The sequence below is a fragment of the Sphaerodactylus townsendi genome, linkage group LG10, assembly GCF_021028975.2.
Source record: "Sphaerodactylus townsendi isolate TG3544 linkage group LG10, MPM_Stown_v2.3, whole genome shotgun sequence".
NCBI classification, from domain to species: Eukaryota; Metazoa; Chordata; class Lepidosauria; order Squamata; family Sphaerodactylidae; genus Sphaerodactylus; species Sphaerodactylus townsendi.
The window spans coordinates 4,930,092-4,954,837 of record NC_059434.1 but is presented as its reverse complement, the minus strand read 5'-3'; the positions used below and the strand labels follow the sequence as shown (position 1 = coordinate 4,954,837).

The 24,746-nt window shown below is 47.0% G+C and overlaps 1 protein-coding gene across 6 annotated transcripts in view; it reads left to right on the top strand.

The window, feature by feature from the left end:
• The first annotated feature begins 12,899 nt into the window (after positions 1-12,899).
• The window catches only part of RAB28 (RAB28, member RAS oncogene family), an 82,468-nt gene continuing 70,621 nt past the window's right edge, over positions 12,900-24,746 (top strand). For 4 of the 6 annotated variants that reach the window (XM_048509521.1, XM_048509520.1, XM_048509522.1 and 1 more), the window contains exon 1: positions 12,900-13,100. In XM_048509521.1, coding sequence (XP_048365478.1) covers positions 13,026-13,100 — 75 coding nt within the window. In that variant the 5' untranslated portion in view covers positions 12,900-13,025. The remainder of the gene's footprint in view (positions 13,101-24,746) is intronic. The other 2 variants (XM_048509523.1, XM_048509526.1) reach the window with 1 other exon arrangement.

The window sequence follows — 24,746 nt, the reverse complement described above, 5'->3', positions numbered from 1 at the left end:
GTAAAATCCAGTTGCAAAGTGCATTGAAAGTGGATTGAAAGTGCATTATTCTGCATCCGCGGAAGGAGCCTAAATTGTAAAAAATGGAAGTCGAAATCCGCCTGGAAGATCCTGTGCCGAAAGCTCTGATCTGCCGCCTCCCATAGAATCGATAAAAACGATCAAATTAAACTCCAACCCAAATTACTACTACTACTACTACTACTACTACTACTACTACTACTACTACTCTTTCTTTCTTTCTTTCTTTCTTTCTTTCTTTCTTTCTTTCTTTCTTTCTTTCTTTCTTTCTTTCTTTCTTTCTTTCTTTCTTTCTTTCTCTTTCTTTCTTTCTTTCTTTCTTTCTTTCTTTCTTTCTGTCCGTCTGTCTTTCCGTCTGTCTTTCCGTCTGTCCGTCTGTCTGTCTTTCTTCTTCTTGGAGTCACACACCAGAAAGGCCCCGTTAGCATTTCCCCTCCGTTCTCCATTCAGTAGGGAGGGCCTCGCTTCTTGGCCTCAGCCTCCCCCCCCCCTTCCCTGCCCTGGCTCTGCTCTACAGCCTACCTCGCAGGGATGTAGCCCATGATGCCAGCCGGTCTGGGGCCTTCCAAAGCACTGAAGTATTATTGTCTGGCCGCACCGATTGCGTTGCTCCTGAATCCGGAGATTCTTTCACGGGATGGCCCTCGACATCTGGTAAGCAAACCTTTCACTCCTGCCTGTACTTCGGAGTCAAACCGGCTTACCATCACGCCGCTATGGCTGGCAGTCGAGGAGGAAGGCGGGGAGCAGGGAGAGGAACCTAGACCGGTTCGGGTGTTTATGGAGACCAAATCCAACTCTCCCCCCCCCCCCCCCACCCGCACTCGCCCCGAAATCCGAGCCGCAGCAGCCCCGCTCTCGCTTTTACGTGGATAGCCGGAGGCTATTTTGGCTTGGGGAAAAGTGCAATTAAAAAACCCTAAATCTCCGAGTCTTCACAATCGCTGCTACTGTTACGGTGAGATCCCACCCAAACCGCAAGTCCCACTAGCCCGCGCTCCGGGAGAGGCGCGTTTACACGGGCAAAGGAGCTCCGGGTGAAGCGAAAGGCAAAGCCATCAGGGCTCGCTCGCCCTCTGCTGCAGGAACTTCGGCTTAAGAGCAGCAGTGGCGCAGGAGGTTAAGAGCTCGTGTATCTAATCTGGAGGAACCGGGTTTGAGTCCCAGCTCTGCCGCCTGAGCTGTGGAGGCTTATCTGGGGAATTCAGATTAGCCTGGGCACTCCCACACACGCCAGCTGGGTGACCTGGGGCTAGTCACAGCTTCTTGGAGCTCTCAGCCCCACCCACCTCACAGGGTGTTTGTTGTGAGGGGGGAAGGGCAAGGAGATTGTCAGCCCCTTTGAGTCTCCTGCAGGAGAGAAAGGGGGGATATAAATCCAAACTCCTCCTCCTCCTCTTCTTCTTCTTCTTCTTCTTCTTCTTCTTCTTCTTCTTCTTCTTCTTCTTCTTCTTCTTCTTCTTCTTCTTCTTCTTCTTCTTCGTCTTCTTCTTACCTGAAGCGGAGCCCAAGGAATCCTTGGCTGATTCCGCATGGGCCAAAAACAGCAGTGTGGAAAGGGTGTGAAAATAGTGTAAAAGGGTTCAAAACGGTGCAAAAGGGTTTATACTGTTTTCACACCGTTTTCACACCGCTGTTTTTGGCCCATGCGGATTCAGCCTTTGAAAGGAATGCCCTTCGTTCCCAGGTCTGAAACGTGTTATGGGGTAAGTAATTAATAGATACATTCTGAGCTGTGTTGCATCAAACACCCCCCTCCTCGGATTCTGTCCTCAGCAGCTGGAGCTCAATGTTCTTACCTTCTAAAGAGGTGCCCTTTCTTCACCTTTCGGGGGGGGGGGATTTTTGCTTCCATGACCCAACCCCGCACCCCCCACCCCAAGTGAGAAAAGTCTCAGTTTGTTCACGGTAGTCTTTATGTGTGGTATTCGTGACAGCGGCATTTATTAGTGGTGTTTAATTCACGGTATTGACAACACTGGCGAGAGTGCCGGGGAAGGCGCTCTGTGCATGCTCAGCCCTGCCTTCACCCACCCCCTTCCCTCCCCTGAGCACCTCTTTAACTTCAGAGCCCCCCCCCACCTCCATGGAGTCAGTGGGCGGAGCTCCTACGTCTAAAGGCGTGGCTTCCCCTTTAGGGCACAGGTGTCGAACTAGCGGCCCTCCAGATGTTATGGACTACAGTTCTCAGCATCCCCTGCCAGCTGGCAGGGGATGATGGGAACTGTAGTCCATAACATCTGGAGGGCCGCGAGTTTGACACCTATGCTTTAGGGACATGGATCTTTCTGTGAAAAGGAATGAAAGAAGCAGGGGGGGGGGGTGGAAATCCAGAGAGGGTCTCTCCGAGTCCCCCTCCGGGCTCCCCCCCCCCCCCCCGCTTTTGATGCAGAGGGTTCAGGCCAATTTGCGCCTCCTCTGCCATCAAGACCGGCTTCAGTTGTGGGGCCGGATCGCCTTTCAAGCCGGCTAATGACGGACAATTACCGGCTCTCTCTCCCCCCACCCCAGACACCTCCAGGCGCGCGCCAGCTGTGCGCGCTAGGCCCACCTTGGGGGTCCTGTTGGATGTAGCAATGTTTAATGTGCAAAAGGACTTAAAAGAAGACCCAGCAGGGGGAGGGTCAGTGGTCAGCAAGAGAGGGCTGTGACGTTAGAGAGACTCCTCAGTCTTTTGTCCTTCTGTGTCACCTCTTGTCTGTCCTTAGACTGATGCTCTCACATTTAATAACCTTCTGCGTAGTTAGTTGCAGAAACAAGACAACTGCATGCAATGAACTGTCCGTCTGCGGCTGTCCTAAATGGAACCTCCAGCAGCAGACGCGGTTTACCTCCGAGTCCAGAGAGAAGGCCCGCCCAGCAACAGAATGGGCACCTTCGTGCTGAGCCCCCACAATTCCTTCTGGCATTGGTGGGTCTCTGTGAAGAAGCCGGAAAGTGGATCTCCCAGAAGGGTGTCTAGGCCACTCAACTCCCCCAAGCCGGAGGGGACAAAGTCAGTCAAGGTGAAAAAGAAGGGGAAAAGACACCAGACCACCCCTCCCCCCAAATTCAGCAGCCCAATCTCATGCAAGGACAGGCCTATCCGACTGTGGTCAAAAGGGCTTACTCTCGAGTAAAGGTGCTCATGAGGGCTCCTCCTCACCAGTCTCTTTATTAGGGTCACAGACCAGTGGACCACTTCCAGATCATACATCAATTCACCCTATTATAACACGACCCAATTCACTAATCAGTTTGCTAAACAAATTGCAGAAAACCAGCAGTAGAAACCTCTGACAGTCAGCCTCTACAATGCTTATACAATTGAAGTAAAAACATGCTTATAACTGCATAAATATATTAAAATATGTAAAAAGATTAAGACTTATAAAGTTTATAATTGATCTGTCTATTTAATCAGCCTCTTTATTATTGCATTCAACATAAAATACTACTCTCTCTTTCTGGAGATATTAGAGCACTATTTGCTGAACTCTTTTCAATAACTTTCATTGTTTCTTACTTAATTAGCAAGCCTTTATTGGCATAGACAACAGTCCAACAACAATTTAAAAAAAGGATTAAAAAGCATATACAATACAGGAAATAAATGTTAGGTCGAAGGAAATCTACTGGCGCTTGGTAATTTCCAGGAGAAAGTCTGCCACTATCATACAGAGAGAAGGATCAGGGTTGTCCAACAAGTGGTGTAATCTAATTAAATCGGGGAGATGGGGTAAATGTAAAGGAGTGAGATTCACATACTTGGATCTGATTTCCTTGAATCTGAGACAGTGTAGTGATTGGTGGGCCAGAGATTCAACTGAGCCATCGTTACATGGGCACACTTTCATTGTTTCAATGAAGGGATAACTCCCCTCTTCCTGCTTTTACACACACTGTAGACAAACTTGGCGACTTTAATCGTGGTCTCCAGATCTTTACCGGACAACAGTCTATATCAGATCAATTGGCCATGCTGGCAGGGGCTGATGGGAATTGTAGTCCATGAACATCTGGAGCATCATAGGTTGGCCACCCCTACTCTAGAGCAAACGGCCAGGTTTTAAGCCCGGTCATAAACAAACGATCTTAATTTTGCTTTGTGCTTTGTCTTTCAATTGGGCAGGGGTATTTTATCTGAAATCTTTGTACTACTGTATGCCACTAAAAGTTATCTGCTATCTCTCTTTGGGAGAAAGAGTGAGGAGAAGGGGGACCCGTGGCTAGCGAGGCTGTGGGCAGCCCAGGGGGCCGGCAGAGTCCAAGGTAGCTGGGCTGGCTCCCCAAAGGGCAGTCTTGACATCCCTCCACGTCCCCAGCCACAATCTGGGCCAATTCGGTTGCCACGAGAGAGACGGCCTCAAATCGGCCCGCTGGGCAGCCTGGCTGGCCAAACTGGGGGCCTTGGCCACACGGAGAAAGGCAAATCTGCTGCCCCCTAGGAAAGGGACTCCTGACGGTTGGACCGCCGCTCTTCAAGCATTCAGGGAAGTCACCCTGGGGCAAATGTCCCACCAGGACCTGACTTCCGAATGGGCTTTCCAAGCCACCCGCCAGCCAGGCACCTGGTCTGGCCTCAACAGGTCGCCCTCTCCTATTTTGTCCTCACCCCAGCGCATCCCACTGGTTTGAATCAGGGAGCAAAGGGAAACAGAGAAAGACAGCTGGAAAGGACACCGAGGGGTCATCTAGTCCAACCTCCTGCCCAAGGGAATTCACCACAACCTTTCCTCCTGGCCTTCCCTCAGTGACCACCCCTGCTCTATGCCCAGCTCAAGGAAGCCCTTATTTATCCAGTGAGACTCTTTTTGCCCTCCGGCCACTGCTGGCTTATGGGAACCTTGCAGGGATTTTAGGACAAGAGGCCTCCCAAGAAAACTCAAGTCAAGGCGATTCTTGATTTTTTCCTTGGGGACGGGTGACAAGAAGCCTCCTTGGAAAGGCTCCTGTGAATTACTGGAAAGTGTTCCCAAAGAAGCCTTCCTGCCTTTCTCCAAGGGGGGGGGCTGTCTGAGTTACTCCCCACCACTTTTATCTGAGTCCCCAAGAGAGAAACACACTCCAGAGCAGGGGTGGCCAACCTATGGCGCTCCAGATGTTCATGGACTACAGTTCCCATCAGCCCCTCTATCTGTGCATTTCATTTTTTCTGCTTACATGTAGTGCCTTAACTTTTCTCCCTGCTGAAATTCATTTTGGTAGTTTTGACTTCTCAGAAATGAATTTAAACCAGTGATTTTCCTGCAAGCAACACAGACACTGGAAAAGACAAAACTGCCAGGAAAAGTTAAAGGCAGCAGGCAAAGAGGAAGACGCAACATGAGGTAGACGGAGTCAATCAAGGAACCACAGCCGGCACTCTGCAAGAGCTGAGCAAGGTTCTTCACAATAGGATGCTTTGGGGGTCGTTAAGTCATAGTGTCAGAAGTGACCTGATGGCACGCAGGCAGCATTCACACAACAGAAGAAGAAGAAGAAGAAGAAGAAGAAGAAGAAGAAGAAGAAGAAGAAGAAGAAGAAGAAGAAGAAGAAGAAGAAGAAGAAGAAGAAGAGTTTGGATTTATATCCCCCCTTTCTCTCCTGCAGGAGACTCAAAGGGGCTGACAATCTCCTTGCCCTTCCCCCCTCACAACAAACACCCTGTGAGGTAGGTGGGGCTGAGAGAGCTCCGAGAAGCTGTGACTAGCCCTAGGTCACCCAGCTGGCATGTGTGGGAGTGCACAGGCTAATCTGAATTCCCCAGATAAGCCCTAACAGCTCAGGCGGCAGAGCTGGGAATCAAACCCTGTTCCTCCAGATTAGATACACGAGCTCTTTACCTCCTACGCCACTGCTGCTCCACGAGCTCTTAACCTGCTACGCCACACTGGTCTGTGCAAATTTTTCAGTGTTTGTGAAGTGATCTGGTAGAAATGTACATGCTGGACATTAACCATTTCTTTTTAGAGTCCGAGAAGTGTTTATGCACTTATAATAAATAGCTTTCTTAGATAAATATCAGCCTTCTTAAATACCCACCCCCCCACACACACACTTGCCACATTCAGCCATCACAACCCCAGAAAGATTAACAACCATAAGGAGAAAGGTGATGATGATTGATGGAAATCTTGGACGGGTGTAAGAACAGGTACTTCTGATTTTTTTTTGTATAACCCCCCCCCCCCCCGCCATTCTTAAAAGAAGAAGAAGAAGAGTTGGAGTCTCCTACAAGGAGACTCAAAGGAGCTTACAAACTCCTTACCCTTTCCTCCTCACAACAAACACCCTGTGAGGTGGGTGGGGCTGAGAGAGCTCAGAAGAACTGTGACTAGCCTAAGGTCACCCCCATGGCGTATGTTGGAGTGCACAAGCTAATCTGAATTCCCCAGATAAGCCTCCACAGCTCAAGCGGCGGAGCGGCGAATCAAATCTGCTTCCTCCAGATTAGAGTACACCTGCTCTTAACCACTACGCCACTGCTGCTAAAAGAGGCACTAAGTAATGGAAGCTTCCATTTTACAGAGGTAAATGTCTATTTTTTTTTCTTTTAAAATCTAATTTGGGCATGCTTCATTCTCTGGCTCTGTCCTGGCTAGAATACTTCAAACAAAAGGGACCTTGTTCCATTGCACATTTAGAGACCTTGTGAGCTACTTATGTAACCCCCATGCTCAGAATGGGTTGACCCAGGAAGGGGTGGAGACCCAAAGCAGGAGAAGGCTGCGGAGCTAGTTTGGAGGAGACAAGGCTACCTTGATTTGTATAACTAGTGGTGGCGAACCTTTGGCACTCCAGATGTTATGGACTACAATTCCCATCAGCCAATTGGCCATGCTGGCAGGGGCTGATGGGAATTGTAATCTAACATCTGGAGCTCACTCCTACCAATGCTACTAAAACCCTGAACACCTTGTTAAGATAACTGCAATGTTGTTGGGAACTACTGGGAAGGTAGTTGTTTATTTTTACTATGTTGTAAATGTTGGAGTTTATTGTTTCTGGGTTTCTTTTTGTGGTTGTAATGGGTGAGAGTTCTCCTGGAAACCTTCATCATGTTCAATCCTGTTCATCAAGCCCTTGGAGTCTTCAGGAGCCAACCCACTTGCAAAGAAGAATTGGACTTAGCAATATCAGAAGATTGTAAATATAAGGACTTGAAAATATAAGGACTTGAAAACCTGAACAGGACCTTGAAGTGTGATGTTAAATGTTAAATGTTGATGTTATATGTTAAGTAAGTAAACCATTTTGTTTTTAAAAATTGTTGTGGCAAACTCATTCCAAGTTCTGCCCCACAGAACCCACAAGCTGAGGTTACACTTACGCAATTGTGCAGTTATTACTGAGGCAGGCCCAAGACTCCACTGAGGTCACCCAAAGATTCCGGTGAAAAATGATCATGACCCACTCACAACAGACAACTTCGTTAAGTGACAGGCCTACAGTCACGCAGGGAGCAGAACAGGGATTCAAACCTAGACATTTTCAGTTCACGAAAGCTGAAAATAAAATTATTGCACACCAGATACGGACGGGATCAGGAGAGAGCGGAAAGAACTCCCAGCTCCATTCAGCCAAGTTCCTCGCTTGAGCGGTGAGTTCAGTGTGGCGGGAGTCCCCCAGAATTGTGGGGTCTCTGGCAGCAGCATCTGCTCATTCTATTTTCTTTTTAAAAAATTGGCAGCGGAATTGCCCACTTGGAATAGCAAAGTGATATGTTCAATGTATTGTCGAAGGCTTTTGCGGCCGGAATCACTTGGGTGCTGTGTGGTTTCCATACAGCCCGGAAACCACACAGCACCCAAAGTGATATGTTGTTGTTTTTTCATGGAAAACTGGCATGCCTCATTACCCAATACAAGAAATGTGTGTATAAAACTACCCTGAATGGACAACTCCTGGTTTGCATGGACGTGTCAACGGCGGCATTCTCTTGGCCTCTTTCAGTGCGTGATGGAGCAGGAACGAGACATTTTTGAATTCCACTCTTTTCCCTGGGAGAATCGCGGACAAGCGTGAATATTGGCCAAGAAATCAGTGAGAGTGAAAAGGACTTCGCTTTGGGCAGACGAATAGTGTGATGATTCAGAAGTCTTCCCAAGAGATCTTCTGGAAAGCAATGGCAGACCTCGGCATGTTTTGGCCGAGCCTCCTGGACCTTAAATCTTCTGCATTTCAGCAGGGGAAAGAGATTGATACATATGCTTAATTTTGTTACTGCAATAAACATACCTCTAAAGGAGCAGCAGTGGCGTAGGAGGTTAAGAGCTCGTGTATCTAATCTGGAGGAACCGGGTTTGATTCCCAGTTCTGCTGCCTGAGCTGTAGAGGCTTATCTGGGGAATTCAGATTAGCCTGTACATTCCCACACACGCCAGCTGGGTGACCTTGGGCTAGTCACAGCTTCTCGGAGCTCTCTCAGCCCCACCTACCTCACAGGGTGTTTGTTGTGAGGGGGGAAGGGCAAGGAGATTGTAAGCCCCTTTGAGTCTCCTGTAGGAGAGAAAGGGGGGATATAAATCCAAACTCTCCTCCTCCTCCTCCTCCTCCTCCTCCTCCTCCTCCTCCTCCTCCTCCTTCTTCTTCAGGGCTTGATTGGACTGAATTGTGCTCTGTGTTTTTATTACGGCAAGCAAAATATTTGGCTTTGCATTTTGTTTCGGAGCAGACCCCGGAATCCAAAAGGCATTAGCCATCTTGGACTTTTTAGGTGTGTCTCAAGACTAGGCATATTTATTCCTGCCTGGAGAATTGTTCCAGTTATGATCTTTGTTCTCAAGAAATGGGTACCCAAGATGCATATAAAACAGGCATTAAAGTGGTTTTTCTACCCTGTGTTTCTTCATTAGCTGTGCACCTTTACCACCCACCTCTGCTCTGCATTTAAGGGACTCCACGTAATTGAGTCTGTAAATTAACAAACGCCCAGACAGCTGCAGAAACTGAGCCTTAGGTGGGACGTTAGCCCCTAATGTTCTCATATTAGCACGTTAAGCAAGCAGAAGGGGGGTTCTTAATTATGCCTTGTTTTATAGAGGCATGATAAATTCCTTTTCCTGGCTTCTCTGCAACTCAATGGAAGTTTTTGTGCCCGTGTTGACTTAATGGAGATAACCCCCCCCCCCCCCACAACCCCTCCTCAGCTTGAAGGATTATTCTGTGTATCTGAAACACATCAGAAGTGAGCAGTAATGAACCCACAGAACACCCCGGGTTGTTATTCAGCCTCCTAAACTACTAGTTATTCAGCATTACAAACTGACAGCTTGTAAATGTAAATTTTATTAAATGCACGGCAATAAATATTTGTAGGTTTCTGTCACTTTGAATTTTAGTGGCCTGAACCTTTTAAACTGCAGCTCGTGCGAGCGAAAGGCCAGAGCCAGGAAGCACTCTGAAACGGGGGTTTCTTAAAAGCGTCATTATTTCCACCCCTTCATGAAATATTATTTGCGGGATCCAGCTACACATGTCTCCTGTCACCTGTTGAGGTGACAGTTTTGTATTTTCTGGTTGTTTAACAAAATGGCAGAGAGCACATAAAACGTTGCTTCTGTGGACCTGGAAGGATGAAATGAAGAAACTGTTTTATAGGTTCACTATATCATGGGTCCAAATTACGCCTGTTTGGCACTGGTACATCACTGTGTGTACAAAGAGGGAACAACTCTTAGAGCAGTGATGGCGAACCTATGGCACGGGTGCCAGAGGTGGCACTCAGAGCCCTCTCTGTGGGCACGCATAAAAAGAGTTCATCATGTGGGGAGGAAATCCCCCCACCCCACATCTAGGCTGGCCTAGGCCGCTGGGCTCGATTATTAGCATTAAACCTAAGACCCAGCTTTGGGGAAGCAGTGTAGGTAACTCTGTTAAGCGCTGTTAAACCCAATGATTTTCATGCAAAGAACTAAAGCATGATCCTTTACCTGGGAGTAAGCTCGGTTGCTGGCAATGTGGCTTGCTTCCGAGTAAACCCTCCTAGGGTCGTGATTCACCCGTTTGAAGAGTTGCACGGTTGCTTCAAAGCAAAGCCATCAACTACCACCAAGCTTACTCCCGAGTAACGCACGCCTCAGAGCCAACCATTTTTTCTTAACTAAAACCTCAGTATTTGGGTTAAATTGCCGTGTTGGCATTTTGCGATAAATAAGTGGGTTTTGGGTTGCAGTCTGGGCACTCGGTCTCAAAAAGGTTCGCCATCACTGTCTTAGAGCATACGTGTGCCACATATTTAAATTAGGGAACATTTATTCTCTCTTCCCAAAGTAATTTGGTAGTAGTAATTCTACATGGAGGCATTAAGTCAGGGGTGTCCAACCTATGGTGCTCCAGATGTTCATGGACTACAATTCCCATCAGCATTGGCCATACTGGCAGTGGCTGATGGGAATTATAGTCCATGAACATCTGGAGCACCATAGGTTGGACACCCCTGCATTAAGCACTCCAAGAGAAATTCACAGCAGGCCTTGCCAAACTACAGTTCCCAGGGCTCCTTTACAGAAAAGCATTGTAGGTAAACTGTTGTAAAACTAATCATAGGCTCCTTCCGCACATACAGAATAATGCACTTTCAAACAGCTTTCAGTGCCCTTTGAAGCTGTGCGGAATGGCAAAATCTGCTTGCAAACTGTTGTGAAAGTGGTTTGAAAACGCATTATTTTGCTTGTGCGGAAGGGGCCATAGTGTGCAGGGTCAATATGCTTTTCAGTACAAAAGATAAAAGAGCCCCGTGGTCAGAGTGGTAAGCTGCAGTACTGCAGTCTAAGGTGTGCTGAGTTCGAACCCGACGGAAATCGGTTTCAGGTAGCTGGTTCAAGGTTGACGCAGCCTTCCTTCTGAGATTGGTAAAATGAGGGCTCAGCTTGCTGGGCATAAAGTATAGACAACTGGAAAAGCCATATCAAAGTGCAGGCAACTGGAAAAGGCAAATCATCCCGTCAACACAGTCTGCCTAGTAAAATTTGTGATGTCACCGCATGGCTCAGAAATGACCTACACAACAATCTTGAAACACACAATCCTTGGCCAATCCTCATGTCTCAACAATGTAATTAAACCTAGATGCAACTCATGTCTTAAACAATATAATAGAAATTCTTATCTCCATGTGAGATATCAAGCAAAAAATCCAGCAGGATAAGAGTTTCTGTATTGTCAAGAGGCGAGTTGCATCCAGGTTTAATTAGATTGTTAAGATGTGAGAATCGTCTAAGGATTGTGTGTTTCGAAGTTGTTATGTATATTGTGTTTATGAGGAGTCAATGGGAGTTTGGTCAGTACCTTGAGTGTCCAGCAAAGGTTTTTTTTCTCGTTATTCAGTACTGAGTACTGTTAACAAACAGGTGCAAGGTGTTTTGTGTTTATACACTACTAGCGGGCCCAGCCACTCTTTGCTGTGGCAACTGTCCTTCTCATCACAGTCCGCAACCCACACAGATGTCCATGCAGGTCCAATGATCCCTAGCATAGCCTTTTGAGGTGGTCAAATGGAATCCCTCTTTCCCTTTTCAATGCACATCGTTATATGGTAGTGCCTTGTGTTTTTAGTATAAGGTAACCCTTTCCATTCCACAGCGGAACTGTCCAGAGTGCGAATCCCGCTGTCCATGAGGCTGGTTGACACGCACAGTCCTGGCTTGGGTAAGGCAGAACTGGGGCAAGGAGGCTATCCCAGTCAGGCATCAGAGGCAGGGTGGTGAGGCGCTCAGATCGAGGCCAGCTCCCTGGGTTCTTAAAGGGCCACATGCAAAAGAAGCGGAGCCAGTAGTGTTGGTTCGCCCCCACCCCGCGGATTTTCTTAGAAGAAAAAGGCAAACTCCAGCTCGCTTGTAGTAAAAGAGAGCTGTGGCGAATATGGGTGAGGAAGTGGGTAAGTGATGGTTGGATGTGAGGGAGGGCAGAGTTAGGTGTGTGAGGATGAGCTGGATGTGTATTGTGTGGTAGCAGTGGGTGAGGCACAGAAAGTGAAAGTTACCTGCATGTGAGGGGGGGAACCCCACCTGACCTCTCACATGGCAAAGTGTGTACGTGTTTCACTTCCACTCGTATTACCTATTTACTGTTTTCACTGCTCATCTCTGCCCATCTGAGCGAACATTGTAAGCCCTCAGGCCACAGACAGACAGGCTGCACGGACAGGCTGCACAGAGCTACAGCCAAAGGCTGTCCCAAAAAGGTTTGCCAGTCTCCAGGTGGTGGCTGGAGCTCCCCTGCAATCCCCTGGGCATCAGTCCACCTGGCCACTTTGGAAGCTGGACTCTACGTCAAAAATATTATTTTGCATAAGTATTAAAAACAAAGGGACATCGATCGTCCTTAATAACTCTTTCTGAATATTCACAAGCATGGGAGGAAGATGGTACCATGTGGTTTTTATTTCCAAACTATTTCCTCTTGGTTTAAATCGTCACTTTTTGGTGTAAATTAAATCATTTCCACTCAAATCAACGGCTTGTGGTTTCAAAGATCCAAATTAAATGCACCGAGCTGCACATTCGCCAATCTGCAGTTTTTTTCCCCTCCTGCCTCATCTGGACCAGGCCATGCAATACGCATGCGCCCCTCTTCTCCGGTCCTTTGACTGACATACCGTGGCCTGCTCTTTTGCCATATTAAGTAAAAGGGGCGGGGCTCTCTGCCAGTCCCGTTTCGGCCTTAGTTACCGTGCCGGGCGTCATTAGCAGCCCGAATTATGACGGCATCCGCTTTGGACCGAACCATTTACTCGCAAAAGGGGGGACGAGATCCGTGATCGGCGTCTCAGCGGGGGCCGAGCTTCGTCGCCGGTTTCCCCGCTCGCGCTGGTTGACCTTTCCACGAATTCCTCCCCCCGGCCACGTCGGCTTGGTCACCCCCCTCCCTTATCGGCCGTCTTCCTCACCTTCCCTCCCAGTTCCCCCCCTCAAGTCTTGCCAGATGATCTCGCCCATCGCGACCCGCGCCGAGGGAGAGCAAGATGGCGGCGGCGCTTTCCTTGCCGTCGCTGCCGTGAGGAGTGGATCCGCGCGGGGCTCCTCCCGGCCGGCCGGCCGGCGATGTCGGACTCTGAGGAAGACTGCCCCGACCGGCAGCTCAAGTTCGTGGTGTTGGGCGACGGAACCTCCGGCAAGGTCAGTCGGACGGACAGTCTCGCGGAGTCTCGCGAGATCGGCACCCCGGCTGACCTGGGAGCGGGGCTGCCGGTGTAGGTTCGAATCCCGCCTAGTCCTGCCACCCCTTCCCTCTTATTTGTTAACAGCCATGTCCCGCTTGAATAAGGCTTTCCTTGGTAGGGTTGCCAACCTCAAGGTGCTGTCTGGAGATTTCCTGTTATGACAGCTGATCTTCAGACCAGCCTTGGAGCAAATGCCTGCTTGGAAGGGGGGGGGGGGTCAAACAGGCAGCCTGGACGCCGGATCTGGCGCCTTGAGAGGGCATACCAGGCTCACAAGCCAGCTGAGGCCCCCCCCCCCCCCGGGGTAGGTCTCCGCCAGATAATGGGCCCCCTCACCCCTCTCCCTTCCTCACCTCCTTCCCTCAGGATGGGAAGGCCATGACCAGATGACGGCCCCCTCCCTCCTCTCCTTCCTGCCCCCTCTCCCCAGGATGGGTGGGCTATGACTAGATGACCCCTTCTCCCCAGGGTGAGTGGGCCTCATCCAGATGCTGGACCCCCTCTGCCTCCCCTCCTGTCCCCAGGACTCATCTGTCCTGATGAGTTGCCCCCGCCCCCGTGACTCTGCTGATCTGAGCTGGCAAGCTCCTGGGGGCTCACTAGCTGAGGAACCCCCCCCCCCCCCGCCTAACTTGATCAGACCGTCACATTTATTTCAGATCTGGCCCTCCTAACAAATGAGTGTGACTTCCCATTATACCCTGCTGAGGTCTCTCCCATCCCCAAACCCTGCCCACTCTGGACTCCAGCCACCGCCCCCCCCCCATCACCAGTGTTTCTCAACTCAGAGTTTGCAACCCTTTGCGGAGAGGGGGGGCAATGCTTTACTAGTATGGGGGGGTGTTGCTCAGTGTTTCATGGAGAACCAGGACTGCAGCCGCCATCCCTCAAAAGACACACATGTCTATTGCGAGCACGGCAGACTTGAAATAGGGTTGCCAGCCTCCAGTCGCCAAACTGCAGAGGTCAGCCCCACTGGCAGCTTAGGAGGGCAGACTCTATGGCATACCCTAGGTCAGTGGTTCTCAACCTTCCTAATGCCACGACCCTTTAATACAGTTCCTCAAGTTGTGGTGACCCCCAACCCTAACATTTGTCCGTTTTACAGATGGAGAACACTGATGCAGTCTTAGGCAACCCCCAGATAAAACCAGTTTTATCCATCTGTGTAAATCTGGCTTAGGCCAGTAGCAAACTTGTTCCACATGCACTTTTGTCAAAAAGAAAAAAAATCTTAAGTATGTACTAACCCCTCCCTTTTTTCTTTGTTCCACAAATAAGCAAGCAACATAAAAGTCCTCCTTACGTTTTTTCTTTAACCCACTTTTTGCCAATTTTCCTTTTAAGTTTTTAAAGCTTCCATTCTATTTTTAATAGCTCCTCAGAGAAAAGGAGTATCTCACCACATGGCTGTTTATATTCAGCACAGAAGAAATCTCTCTTTATCCAGAAGATTAATTATCCTTCAGTGTTTAAGAAATGAGAGTTGGTCATGCTTAAAGTCCAGATTGGTTCGAACGCAGCTGCGAGCAATAGATCTTCCCCCTGCTTTCTGGCTCTCCACTCCGGAGCACATCCCAAGAGCCTCCACTCCTACGGTTTACTCAAGAGGAGAGCTTGAAGCACTGTGGGTTATCTCTCTTTTTTCAAGAGTCATTTGCTTCACTGAAACCTACCTTCCAGCTAGCTTTTCCTGCTGCCATGGTGCTTTGCGGCTTGGAGAACTTACAAAGGCATCAGCTCACCCTCAGTCTCTCACCGGAAGCTTTGGAACCTCCATATTTCTCCAACATCTGCTTCTGCCTTTCCTTTGGCAGCTCAGCTTGTCTGTTCTTTTTTCATTCTGTCTGGTAGGGTCAGCTGCCAAGTCTGTCTGTCATGTATGAGGTGCAGCTAGTACAATTTGGGCAGAGAAGAGCTTTTTAAAAAAAAATGGGGCATGATATAAGGAAAGCAGAGCAGAGTTCAATGAAGCTGTTAAGTGTCAGCCATGCTTCACAGATGGTCGCCTTGGCTGCAGGATAGTTTCATTTCCAGAATTTATGCTGGACATGAGTAGCTCAAATATGCTCTTTAAACAACTGTAAACACAATACCAAAAAATCAGCCACAGTAATATCAACCACAGTGGCGTAATATCAACCACAGGAGCAGCAGTGGCGTAGGAGGTTAAGAGCTCGTGTATCTAATCTGGAGGAACCGGGTTTGATTCTCTGCTCTGCCGCCTGAGCTGTGGAGGCTGATCTGGGGAATTCAGATTAGCCTGTGCACTCCCACACATGCCAGCTGGGTGACCTTGGGCTAGTCACAGCTTCTCGGAGCTCTCTCAGCCCCACCTACCTCACAGGGTGTTTGTTGTGAGGGGGGAAGGGCAAGGAGATTGTCAGCCCCTTTGAGTCTCCTGCAGGAGAGAAAGGGGGGATATAAATCCAAACTCCTCCTCCTCCTCCTCCTCCTCCTCCTCCTCCTCCTCCTCCTCCTCCTCCTCCTCCTCCTCCTTCTTCTTCTTCTTCTTCTTCTTCTTCTTCTTCTTCTTCTTCTTCTTCTTCTTCATGATCTAGCATGACCGATCTACCAAAAAGCAATATTATAGAACAAGCTAGGTTCCCTGACCCTCCTAGGACCACAAATCCTGCCTGAGCAAGAAGAATTTGGTTAATCTTCTGATCCTGAGGGAGTTTGCCTGACACGATCCCAGAGATAAGATATTGCTACAGAAAAGGTTTGGATTTAACTTGTGCAGATGAGGGAATGCAAGGGTAGGCTTCATTAAAATCTTCGGGCAAAAGGTAGAGCAAGAGCATATGGAAAGTCTTAGTCCCTCCAGTACCTTGGACCTGGGCTGTTGATGTTAGCTCCTTGACCTTGGCCTGGAAAGGCTGTAGTAACCTCACGTTGTATACCAGGGAGAAACAGATGTATACATGTCTTTTTTGAAACTGCCTTATGCTGAATAAAACCATTGGTCCATCAAGATCAATACTGTCTACTCAAACGGGTGGCAACTCTCTGGCGTTTCAGGCAGAGATTTTTTTACATTGCTCACAACTGGATCTTTTAAACTGGAGATGTGGGGGGTTGATCCTGGGAGGGTTCTCTCTTCCCAGGTTTTGTGGTGTATCCAGTACTTAAACCCCAGGTGCATTTCTGCCATCTTCATGAACGGAGCTGGCAGGTCTATTTTGGTTGCATTGCTTTCCCTTGGTTTGCTTGAGACAATTGAATTTACTGTTCCTGTGGATTTTTCCTCTGTGGTGAAGCTTTGCGGCTCTCCGTAAAGGCCTGTAACAGAGGCTCCTTCTGCACATGCAGAATAATGCACTTTCAAACTGCTTTCAGTGCTCTTTGAAGCTGTGCGGAATAGCAAAATCCACTTGCAAACAGTTGTGAAAGTGGTTTGAAAATGCATTATTTTGCGTGGGCGGAAGGGGCCAGAGACACCCACTACCTGGGCAACAAGCAGTTAAAGGCCCAACCTTGTTTTTGTCTGACATTAAAATGCTATCATGTTTATGGCCACAAGACACTATTAAGTAGTTCAACATTTTCACTATTGCAGAATTTAAAACACTGTCAAAATATGGTGCCAGTCCTACTGTGACTATATAAGACTGTTTTTGTCGAATAATCCACTTTCTTTTGTTCGAAATTTCCATGTTTGTTCAAAATTTCCATTTGTGATTTCCATTTTTCTTTTCATGCCTCTCAGATAGCAGAAACGTAGACACATATGCTAAGAAGGTGCAGTTGGTTCTGGTGGGTTTTCCGGGCTGTGTGGCCGTGGCCTGGTGGATCACAGAGGGAAGTCTGTTACAGAGGTTATACACCTCTGAAGATGCCAGCCACAGATGCAGGCGAAATGTTAGGCACAAGATCCACCAGACCACAGCCACACAGCCCGGAAAATGCTCCACAACCAGTTGAATCCAGCCGTGAAAGCCTTCGACGAGGTGCAGTTGGCTCTCTTTTCACGGTAAAGTGTATTTGCAATTGAGCTTGCAGAAAATGAAGGCATTTATGCTTTTCAGCTTCAGAAGTATGCCAGAGAATACAATTTTATATGTGCTGCAAATGTTATGTCCTGCATAATAAAAACAGTCAAGTAAGTTTAGTCTTGATTAGAAAATCAGTATCACATACATTTTTTCCAGAAATGCCTATTAAAAACCCCTGTCATGTCTTTTTATTAGGGACAAAGCAAAACCATTAAATATTCAGCAAGCTTTTGAGGTCTTAAAAAGACTGTTGTCAAGCAGATGTTGCAAAAATAAAAAAAGTTAAAATGGGAAAAGGCGGGTTCTTCGGCCAGCTCCGATGAGGTTGCTACTGGTGTTGGATTGCGGCATTTGCATTATATGTCGGGGGGGGGGGGGAACTGGGGGAAAACACCTCCCCCTTCTGGCTTCAAAAATTCCGGAAATTTTAAATCTCTAATCTAGTTCACTGCTTTGTTTCCAAGAGTGGCCGGGCAGATGCTTGTCAAAAGGTAAAGACTGGCCTGATGGTGGGTTAGACGGACCCACTGTTGATCTTTGCTGGTACCAGCTCTCTAGAGCAGGAGTGTCGAAGTCATTTGTTCACAGGCCGGATATGACATAACTGTGTCTGGGCCCAGAGGGAGGGGTGACTGTCTCAGCTGGTGACCTGACAGCAGGCTCGCCAGTCCAGATCGGAACCCTATGAAAGGGCTCATTAGGCCTGTGAGCCAACTTTGGCAGCCCCCCTCCCCCTTGCTCCCAGGTCATCCACAGGCTGCATGTTTGACACCCCTGCTCTAAGGTGTTTTGCTGCCTTGGATCCTTTTAACCTTTCATTCACAATCACAATCACACAATAACCTTTATTGGCATTAGGTATTAGACAGTGGTTATACACTATTATTAAATTATTAAATTTAAAATCATTTGTTACATCTATGGATTTTGCTTTCCAACTTGACAGTTCATTTGTAAAAATATAAGATGGATTAAAAGGGTTTAGCCATTCAATTCAAAGACAAATTTGTAAAACAGATACCATTTGACTATATTTAAGATCCAACACCAGGAAATATCTGGCACTTCCCGATTTAGTTCTATTTGCTAAAAGGATATATCCACTCCTCAGGCTCTGGAGAATTACTAATTAAAACAACAGGATAATTAAATTTTCCTAATATTAAAATAAGTAAATAAATATGTACCTTTCATTCATACAGCACAAACTCCAACATGGAGCCATTTCCTCTTTCTGTGGATGGGAAGGCTCTACTTGACAACATCTAGATAGGCACAGGCAGAAAGTTTGAGGGTAAATTCAATCCTGGCTTCTGGCAGTATTGCAAGAGAGGCAGTTCTCTTGGATTGTGCAGTACTTATAGTCAGATCTCCCCACTGGCATTATATGTAGGTTAACCATCGTTCAAGGGACTGTGGCACTGAAGATTTATTGCTCGCAGATTATTTTAAAGATAATGTCACATTGGACCATAATATTGTATGTTGTATGGCCAGAATTACATGCTTCCATACCAGTCATGGACTAGAAACTAGAGTTCTATTATTGTACATTCCTATAATGTTTAAAGAGCTTTTTATGAGAGCATAGGCCATTATTAGTCTTGCTTTGTAGAAATGACATCAGAGAGGGAATGACTTGCTCCTGAATGCTCAGTGAATTCAAGACAGAGCAGGGATTTGAATTGTGCTGTTTGAGAGTGGATTGTCTGTCCCCCGACATTCGCCATCTCTCTGCAGGCCTTTTAAGAGTTGATTCACACAGATCTGTTACTTTTGTTCATTTCAGGCATTGGGCCAAGCCACGGTTAAGGACGCCTGTCTGTGGTTTAAATGAATGACTAATATGTCAGACCATAGTCTGGTGGGCAAACCAGAATCTGTCATAGTTTGAAGTGGGTGTACAAACTGTGGTTTGTACAAACGGTGGTTTGATGTGAATTGTCAGCTATCATTATAGCTATGGCTTTACTTCCATAGACCATTGCATCTAGGAACTGCGGGCTGAATGGGTGGAAAATGAAAGCAGACCGCTCTAAATCATAGGTTGCTTGTATGTTTGGAAACACTAATCTTGGCTTGGGGCATAAACTATGATTAGAGTAAACCACACGTATCTGAGTTGAATCGCTACAGGCCAGTTCACAGAGGGGTGCTAATTGCTTGATATCTCATTGTGAAATGTGTGAATTGCTTCCGTATGGAAAATAATTTTGTGCAAGGTGCCATCAAATAGTGATCCTTTTTCTGGAGCGGTTTATAAATAAATAGATAGATAGATAGATAGATAGATAGATAGATAGATAGATAGATAGATAGATAGATGATGGATGGATGGATGGATGGATGGATAGATCCCCTCAAAAGTTTCCTGTCTGAGAGATATCTTCCTCCCTCTCTGAGTGATCCAGTTGTTACACCAATCAGAGTGCAGGTTAGCATGTCCAATCAGGTTGCTTCCTTTGTCACTAGGGAGCTTATTCCTCCCTCCGGAATGTAAACAACCTGGCCTTAGACAGACCTGCACTTTTTAGACCCACTTAGAGCCAGGGTGGGGTGGTGGTTAAGAGCAGATGGACTCTAACCTGGAGAACTGGCTTTGATTCCCCGCTCCTCCATGTGATCAGCAGACTCCTATCTGGTGACTTGGGTTTCATCCCCAGCCTCTCCACAGAAAGCCTGCTGGGTGACCTTGAGCCAGTCACAGTTCTTTCAAACTCTCTCAGCCCAACCAACCACACAAGGTGTCTGTTATGGAAGGGGAAGGGAAAGAGTTTGTAAGCTGCTTTGAGACTTTATAGGGTTGAGAAAAGCGGGCTATGAATCCAAGCTCCTTCTCCTTCTCCTCCTCCTGTTCATGTTCTTCTTCATCTTCTTCTCCTTTTTCTCCTCCTCCTCCTCCTACTGGGCAGTCCATCACAGTAGGAAAAATACTGGCCAAATGACGTCAAATGGTTGTAAAGTATTTAAAGTATTTGCATATTTGGGTAGAATTGTAACGGGGAAAGAAAGTGACTGATCTGTGCTAATTGTAAAAAAAACAAGTTCATTAACGATCATTAAATTACTATTCTAAGTCGGGGTCCCCAACCTACTGGGTTCTGTGAACACCTTTGGAATTCTAAAACAGGGTAGTAATCATAGCCACGGAATGACCACCGCAGAAGGGGGAGCCCATCACAAAACAGCCTCTGTGGCTTATCTCCCCTGTGTTGTGGTGGAAGCTACTCCATGAACAGTATTTTTTAAAAAATTTGCACACCCAATCAGGTCTCCAGTTGCCAGTCTGGTCAAAAGCCCCCCTTTGTCCCTTTCCACTTTTTAAAATCACTTGGCAAAAATGTCAGAAAAGGGTAGGTGGGTACCATTAAGGACCTCTGCTACAAATGGGTGCTATAATTATTTGCTGTTGTTCCTTTATTTGCTTACGGCTGATGGATCTGTGAGCAGTCATAAACTGAATGGAATAAATTGCATTATTTCCACAATGTTACATAAAATATGAATTTCAGCTCAATAATAATCAAGATTTGGAGCCGTTCTTGGTTTTCATTTGTACTCATTGGGTAGCTCAAACAATTGAAACAGTGTGTAACAGACTTCTCTCTGTGATACACCTCTGAAGATGCCAGCCACAGATGCAGGTGAAACGTTAGGAACAAGATCCACCAGACCACGGCCACACAGCCCAGAAAACGCACCCGAACCAGTTGAATCTGGCCGTGAAAGCCTTTGACAATACATTGAAACCTATGTTGAAAATGGAATGAAATAAAATAATACAGCAATTACAAAGATAGGCCATTTTTAAATAGTACCTGGCAGAGCTTTCCAATATCTAACTGCTGTGGGAATGTGGGCCCTGAATGCTACAGAACCAGAGAGCAAGGAACTCTGATTTGTGCCTGTGCTGGCAAGTCACACTGTCAGGGCAATTCTAAGCAGAGTCATACCTTTATAAGATCAGTGACCTCCATAGACTTAGAAGAAGAAGAGAAGAAGAGTTTGGATTTATATCCTCCCTTTCTCTCCTGCAGGAGACTCAAAGGGGCTGACAATCTCCTTGCCCTTCCCCCCTCACAACAAACACCCTGTGAGGTAGGTGGGGCTGAGAGAGCTCCGAGAAGCTGTGACTAGCCCAAGGTCACTCAGCTGGCGTGTGTGGGAGGAGTGTACAGGCTAATCTGAATTCCCCAGATAAGCCTCCACAGCTCAGGCGGCAGAGCGGGGAATCAAACCCGGTTCCTCCAGAAGCTCTTAACCTCCTACGCCACTGTTAGAAAGGCATAACTCTGTTTAGGATTGTATTCATGTCTTGATGAGAGTCAACAGCTCTTAATGCATATTCCTGACCTTGAAATATTGGACTATTGGACTGAAAGCAATGCTTTTGATTTTGCCATCATGGAGCTACCTGCGGGATCCCTGATCGGCTGGGATGGCTTCACCGCAGTGCCCTTAAAAAAAGAGAAAAAATGTTGCTGAAGCACCAAAACCATAAAAGAAGCTGCTTTAAACAGGCGCCCCCAGATTCAAAAGAGCTAAGTGGGAATTTATTGTGTATGTGTGTAACCCCGTCTGCTCCTTTGCACCCTGAAACTGTTCAAGAGCAAAAGTTCAGCACATTTGTAATCGAACAGTTTTGACCACCGTAAGGTGGATTCCGCACAGGCACAATATAACGGGGGTAGGGCATTATATAAACTGTTTTTTGAGAGGAGGGGCTTTGCACAAGTCCCGTTCCCAAAATTAGTTTGGCCCGTTTTATTCCGCTCAACTCGGGATTTTCCAAAATTGCTAAACCAGTGATCCGTTTGCGCGATCCCGGGTTGGAGGCGCTCCCGTGTGAACACCACAGATACTTCATTTTTCTCCCTTCCACCCATCACTTTAGATTCCATGCCATTGACTGTCAGGGAGAATCAGAGGTGGGATCCAGCAGGTTCTCACAGGTTCCCGAGAGTAGGTTACTAATTATTTGTGTGTGCCGAGAGGGGGTTAATAATTGGTGATTTTGCCATGTGATTTTTGCCTTAGTTATGCCCCTCCACTCTGCAGTAGCGCACAGAACTTGAAGCAGTCTATCAGGAGGTGGACCGGCACGCGTGGCAGCCTGCGCCTGCGTGCATTCGTTTCCCGCCCAAGGACCGGCCCAGCGGCTGCGTCCTTGCCACAGCCCCGCCCAGGAATGCCCTGCCCCCGGAATGTCCGGCCATGCCCCCGTCGTGCCCCGCCCAGCCCCATTGGCGCTATGCCACAGTTTGAATCCCACCACCATGGGAACCTGTTACTAAAATTTTTGGATCCCACCACTGGGGAGAATCCTCCTGCTGCCATTCTGTGCAGGTCACCCAGTCGGTTTTGGGCAAATTCTCTGAGCGCCTGACAGTATCCCAAGTTCCCCAAGCACATTTTCACCTCTGTGACTGTGAGCATGACTGCCAAATAGATCTACAGCAACATGTTCATTATTGCTCAGTCGTTGCAGGGAGGCCCCTTTTTCTTTTCTTTTTTGTGTTGCACATGCACAGCTACACATGTGCAGTCAATTAAATTGTGGGACAATTGGCATGGCTGCAGGGTTCATTTCTGTATGCCTGTGCAGCTACGCATATGCGAAAAGAAAGAGAGGAGTGTCTCAGCTAAGGCACAAAAGCAACCCGGATTGTTTCCATGGGCTCCAATCACTGCCTGAACAGGTGAAGAGCACACCTGTAAATGGGAAAAAGGAAAACGGGTTCCTTTATAACGACTGCAACCTGTTATACGTATGCTGAGGCCTGGGAGAGTGGAGTTAAGGTGCTCTGAGGACAAGACAGAACAGTGAGCCAAGAATGGAGGGTTGTGGGAGTGCAGAGAAACCAGGGGGGAGACTGAGGCTGCAACTCGGAAGGCCTCTTTTCCTGGGAGTCAGTCCTGTCAGCTCAAATGGGGCTTCCTTCAGAGCAGAGCTGCTGCTGGGGAGTGTTCCCTAACAGGCGTGGACTGAAAGTCCAGCCAGGGAAAGGATAAATAAACAAATAACTGGGCAAAACAATGTAAAAAGGTGGGAAGAGAATTGCTGCCTTCTTGATGGACCGCTAATGAGACGAGGAACCGTCAGCATACGGGAAAAGGCATTGCTATGGATAGAGAAATTGGTGAAAAACAAAGTGGAATTAAGAAATGATCTATTGTTTATGGGAATAATTGATGATAAAAAAATAGATTTACAATATAGAGATATGTATAAAACGTTGATTAGAGCAATACATGCAGTGATAGCGTTTGGATGGAAAGATGAGGAAAAATGGACGATTTAGAAATGGTTGGAATATACATGGGAACAAGTGACATTAGACATTTTTGAAATATTATCAAAGAATAAAACATGGCAAGAAAAACAGAATGAAATAATGAAGATATGGACAAGTTATGAGAATTGGATGAAGGAGACGGGAGTCAAAGGAGACATATGGATAAGAAGACAACAACAAATGAACTTACTGCTGTTTGGTTAAAGAAAAGTAAAACAATATTAGGGGAGAGTGGGAGGGGAAAAAGGGAAAATGTATTGTTTGGAAATTATATCAGAAAGATGTAAATAGAATGATTATTTCAAACTATACAATAAAAATATTTTTTAAAAAGGAACCGTCAGCATACAGGTGGGTCACGTGCAGTCCACACAGACAGACTTTCAGAACGGTTCAGGCTCGCTCTCCTTCTCCCGTCCCTGAAGACGAGAAACTGCAATTCCAGGAAGGAAATGGGGGTTACTGTGAGTTACAGTATACAATATCCACCCCCCCTCCAAGGCCTGATAATGCTCCCAGGTCTCAGCTTGGACAGCTTTAGTGAAAACCCAGCAATTGGCCTCTTGGGCGTGTCCAACTGGAGTCCCCTGGCGTTCTGGGCCCTAATTCAGGGCACCCTTTTTGACCCCTAGAGCATCTTTCCTTAATCTGCAGGACGGGTGCTGGGACAGGCCTTTGGGGGAAGCCTCCGAGGCCCAGAAACCCTTCGCCTTGGTTTGTTAATCGTTTGGCATTTCAGAGAGGCAGAAGTGGTGTGGAATTAAGTTGAGTGGAAAGGTTTTGTTTTCCATTCTCATTCAAAAACCGATGTTTTTATTTCTTGCGCATTCATGGCCGGGATCAAATGTGGGCACAATGTTAGGAGCAAGAACCACCAGGCCACGGCCACACAGCTGGGAAACCCCACAACAGCTTTCTTTCTTTCTTTCTTTCTTTCTTTCTTTCTTTCTTTCTTTCTTTCTTTCTTTCTTTCTTTCTTTCTTTCTTTCTTTCTTTCTTTCTTTCTTTCTTTCTTTCTTTCTTTCTTTCTTTCTTCCTTTCTTTCTTTCTTTCTTTCTTTCTTTCTTTCTTTCTTTCTTTCTTTCTTTCTTTCTTTCTTTCTGAAGGAGGTGTAGAGTGGTTTCAAGATATTGTTTTTAGTGCTCTACTATGTTACGGATAAAATGTTTGTCTGCTCCTACAAACTTGAGGGTGTATTTTAAGTTTAGAAAGCTATATAAAGACAAATGTTAGAATTAAGTTTCGGCAAGCCCGTTGCTGGATAGAAGAATGTGAACTGCTGATACCATTACTCGGAGTATAAATATTTGT